Below are 1,770 nucleotides of genomic sequence, written 5' to 3'. Positions count from 1 at the left end.
GCAAAAACTGAAAGAGCTAAAGGGAGAAAGATACAAATCCACAATAATAGTTAGAGGTTTTAACACCCCTCTTTCAGTAACTGACAAAACAACTAGATTATTAAAAATCAAAATGATGTAGAATATCTCAATATGGCTATCAACCACCTCACCTAATTGATGTTTATAGAATGCTAGGCCAGATGTGGTGGCTCGTGCCTAGAATCCCAGAGAGAGTTTTGAGAGGCCAAGGTAGGAGGATCACTTGAGGCCAGGAGTTGAAGACCAGCATAAGCAACATAGTAAGACCTATTAAAAAATTAGCTAGGCCTCAAGCCTGTAATCCCAGCACTTTGGGAGGCCGAGGCGGGTGGATCACGAGGTCAAGAGATCAAGACCATCCTGGTCAACATGGTGAAACTCCGTCTCTACTAATACAAAAAATTAGCTGGGCATGGTGGCGCGTGCCTGTAATCCCAGCTACTCAGGAGGCTGAGGCAGGAGAATTGCCTGAACCCAGGAGGCGGAGATTGCGGTGAGCCGAGATCGTGCCATTGCACTCCAGCCTGGGTAACAAGAGCGAAACTCCGTCTCAAAAAAAAAAAAAATTAGCTAGGCATGGTGGCACATGCCTGTAGTCCCATCTGTTTGGGAGGCTGAGCACACCACTGCACTCCAGCCTGAGTGACAGAGCAAGACTCTGTCTCTAAAAAACTAGAACAAATAAATAAATAAAATAGAACACTAAACTCAACAACCACAGAATATACATTATTTTCTAACCACATTGAAATTAAATTAGAAATTAATAACAAAAAGATATCTACTATAGCCCCCCAAATATTTGAAAATTAAACAACACATTTTCAAATAAACTATGCATCAAAGACATCTCAGCAAGGCTGCAGCGATTCCCACTGCTCTGCAAGCTTCACAATGCCATCCAAGGATGACAAGAAGAAAGACCCCGGGAAGTTAGCCAAAAAAGACAAAAACCCAGTGAACAAGTCCGGGGGCAAAGCCAAAAAGAAGTGGTCCAAAGGCAAAGTTTGGGACAAGCTCAATAACCAAGTCTTGTTTGACAAAGCTACTATAAGGAAGCTTTGTATGACAAACTCTGTAAGGAAGTTAGTTTCTAGCTATAGGTTTATAACCCCAGCTGTGGTCTCTCAGAGATTGGAGATTCAAGGCTCCTTGAACAGGGCAGCCCTTCAGGAGCTCCTTGGTAAAGGACTTATCCAACTGATTTCAAAACACAGAGCTCAAGTAATTTACAACAGAAATACCAAGAGTGGAGAAGCCACAGCCGCCAATGAAGATGCATGAACAGGTCCAACTGACTATACATTTGGAAAAACAAAACTTTATTAAATAAAAAAAGAAATCATAGGGAAATTAGAAAATATTTTTGAACTGAATGAAATAAAAACATGCCATATCAAATTTTATGGAATCTAGCAATGCAGTGCCTAGAGGGAAATCTTTAGTGTCTATTGCTTATATTAGGAAAGAAAAAAGATTTAAAATCAATTATTTATGTTTCTATCTTCAGAAGCTAAAAAAAGAAGAGCAAATTAAACCCAAAATATGTGAAAGGAAGGAAATCATAAATATAAAGCAGAAATCAATAAAATAGGCAACAGACAAATAGCATATAAAAATAAATCCAAACGTTGGTTTTTGAAAAATTTAATGAAATCAGTAAACTCCTGGTTAGGATGATCAAGAAGAAAGGAAAACATAAGCTGTTACTATTACAAATGAAAAAAAGGATAGATTCTACAAATATTA

The 1,770-nt window shown here is 38.5% G+C and overlaps 1 protein-coding gene across 1 annotated transcript; it reads left to right on the top strand.

Moving 5' to 3' along the window:
* Positions 1 to 915: 915 nt before the first annotated feature.
* LOC105722868 (small ribosomal subunit protein eS25-like) lies at positions 916 to 1,305 on the top strand. The gene has a single exon (XM_064366796.1). It carries the CDS (start codon positions 916 to 918, stop codon positions 1,303 to 1,305), a length of 390 nt encoding a protein of 129 aa, XP_064222866.1.
* Positions 1,306 to 1,770: the final 465 nt, after the last annotated feature.

The sequence above is a fragment of the Aotus nancymaae genome, unplaced genomic scaffold, assembly GCF_030222135.1.
Source record: "Aotus nancymaae isolate 86718 unplaced genomic scaffold, 86718_ANA_hifiasm-v0.15.2.pri h1tg000067l, whole genome shotgun sequence".
In the NCBI taxonomy this organism is placed as follows: Eukaryota; Metazoa; Chordata; class Mammalia; order Primates; family Aotidae; genus Aotus; species Aotus nancymaae.
This window is presented reverse-complemented; position numbering and strand designations above follow the sequence as displayed.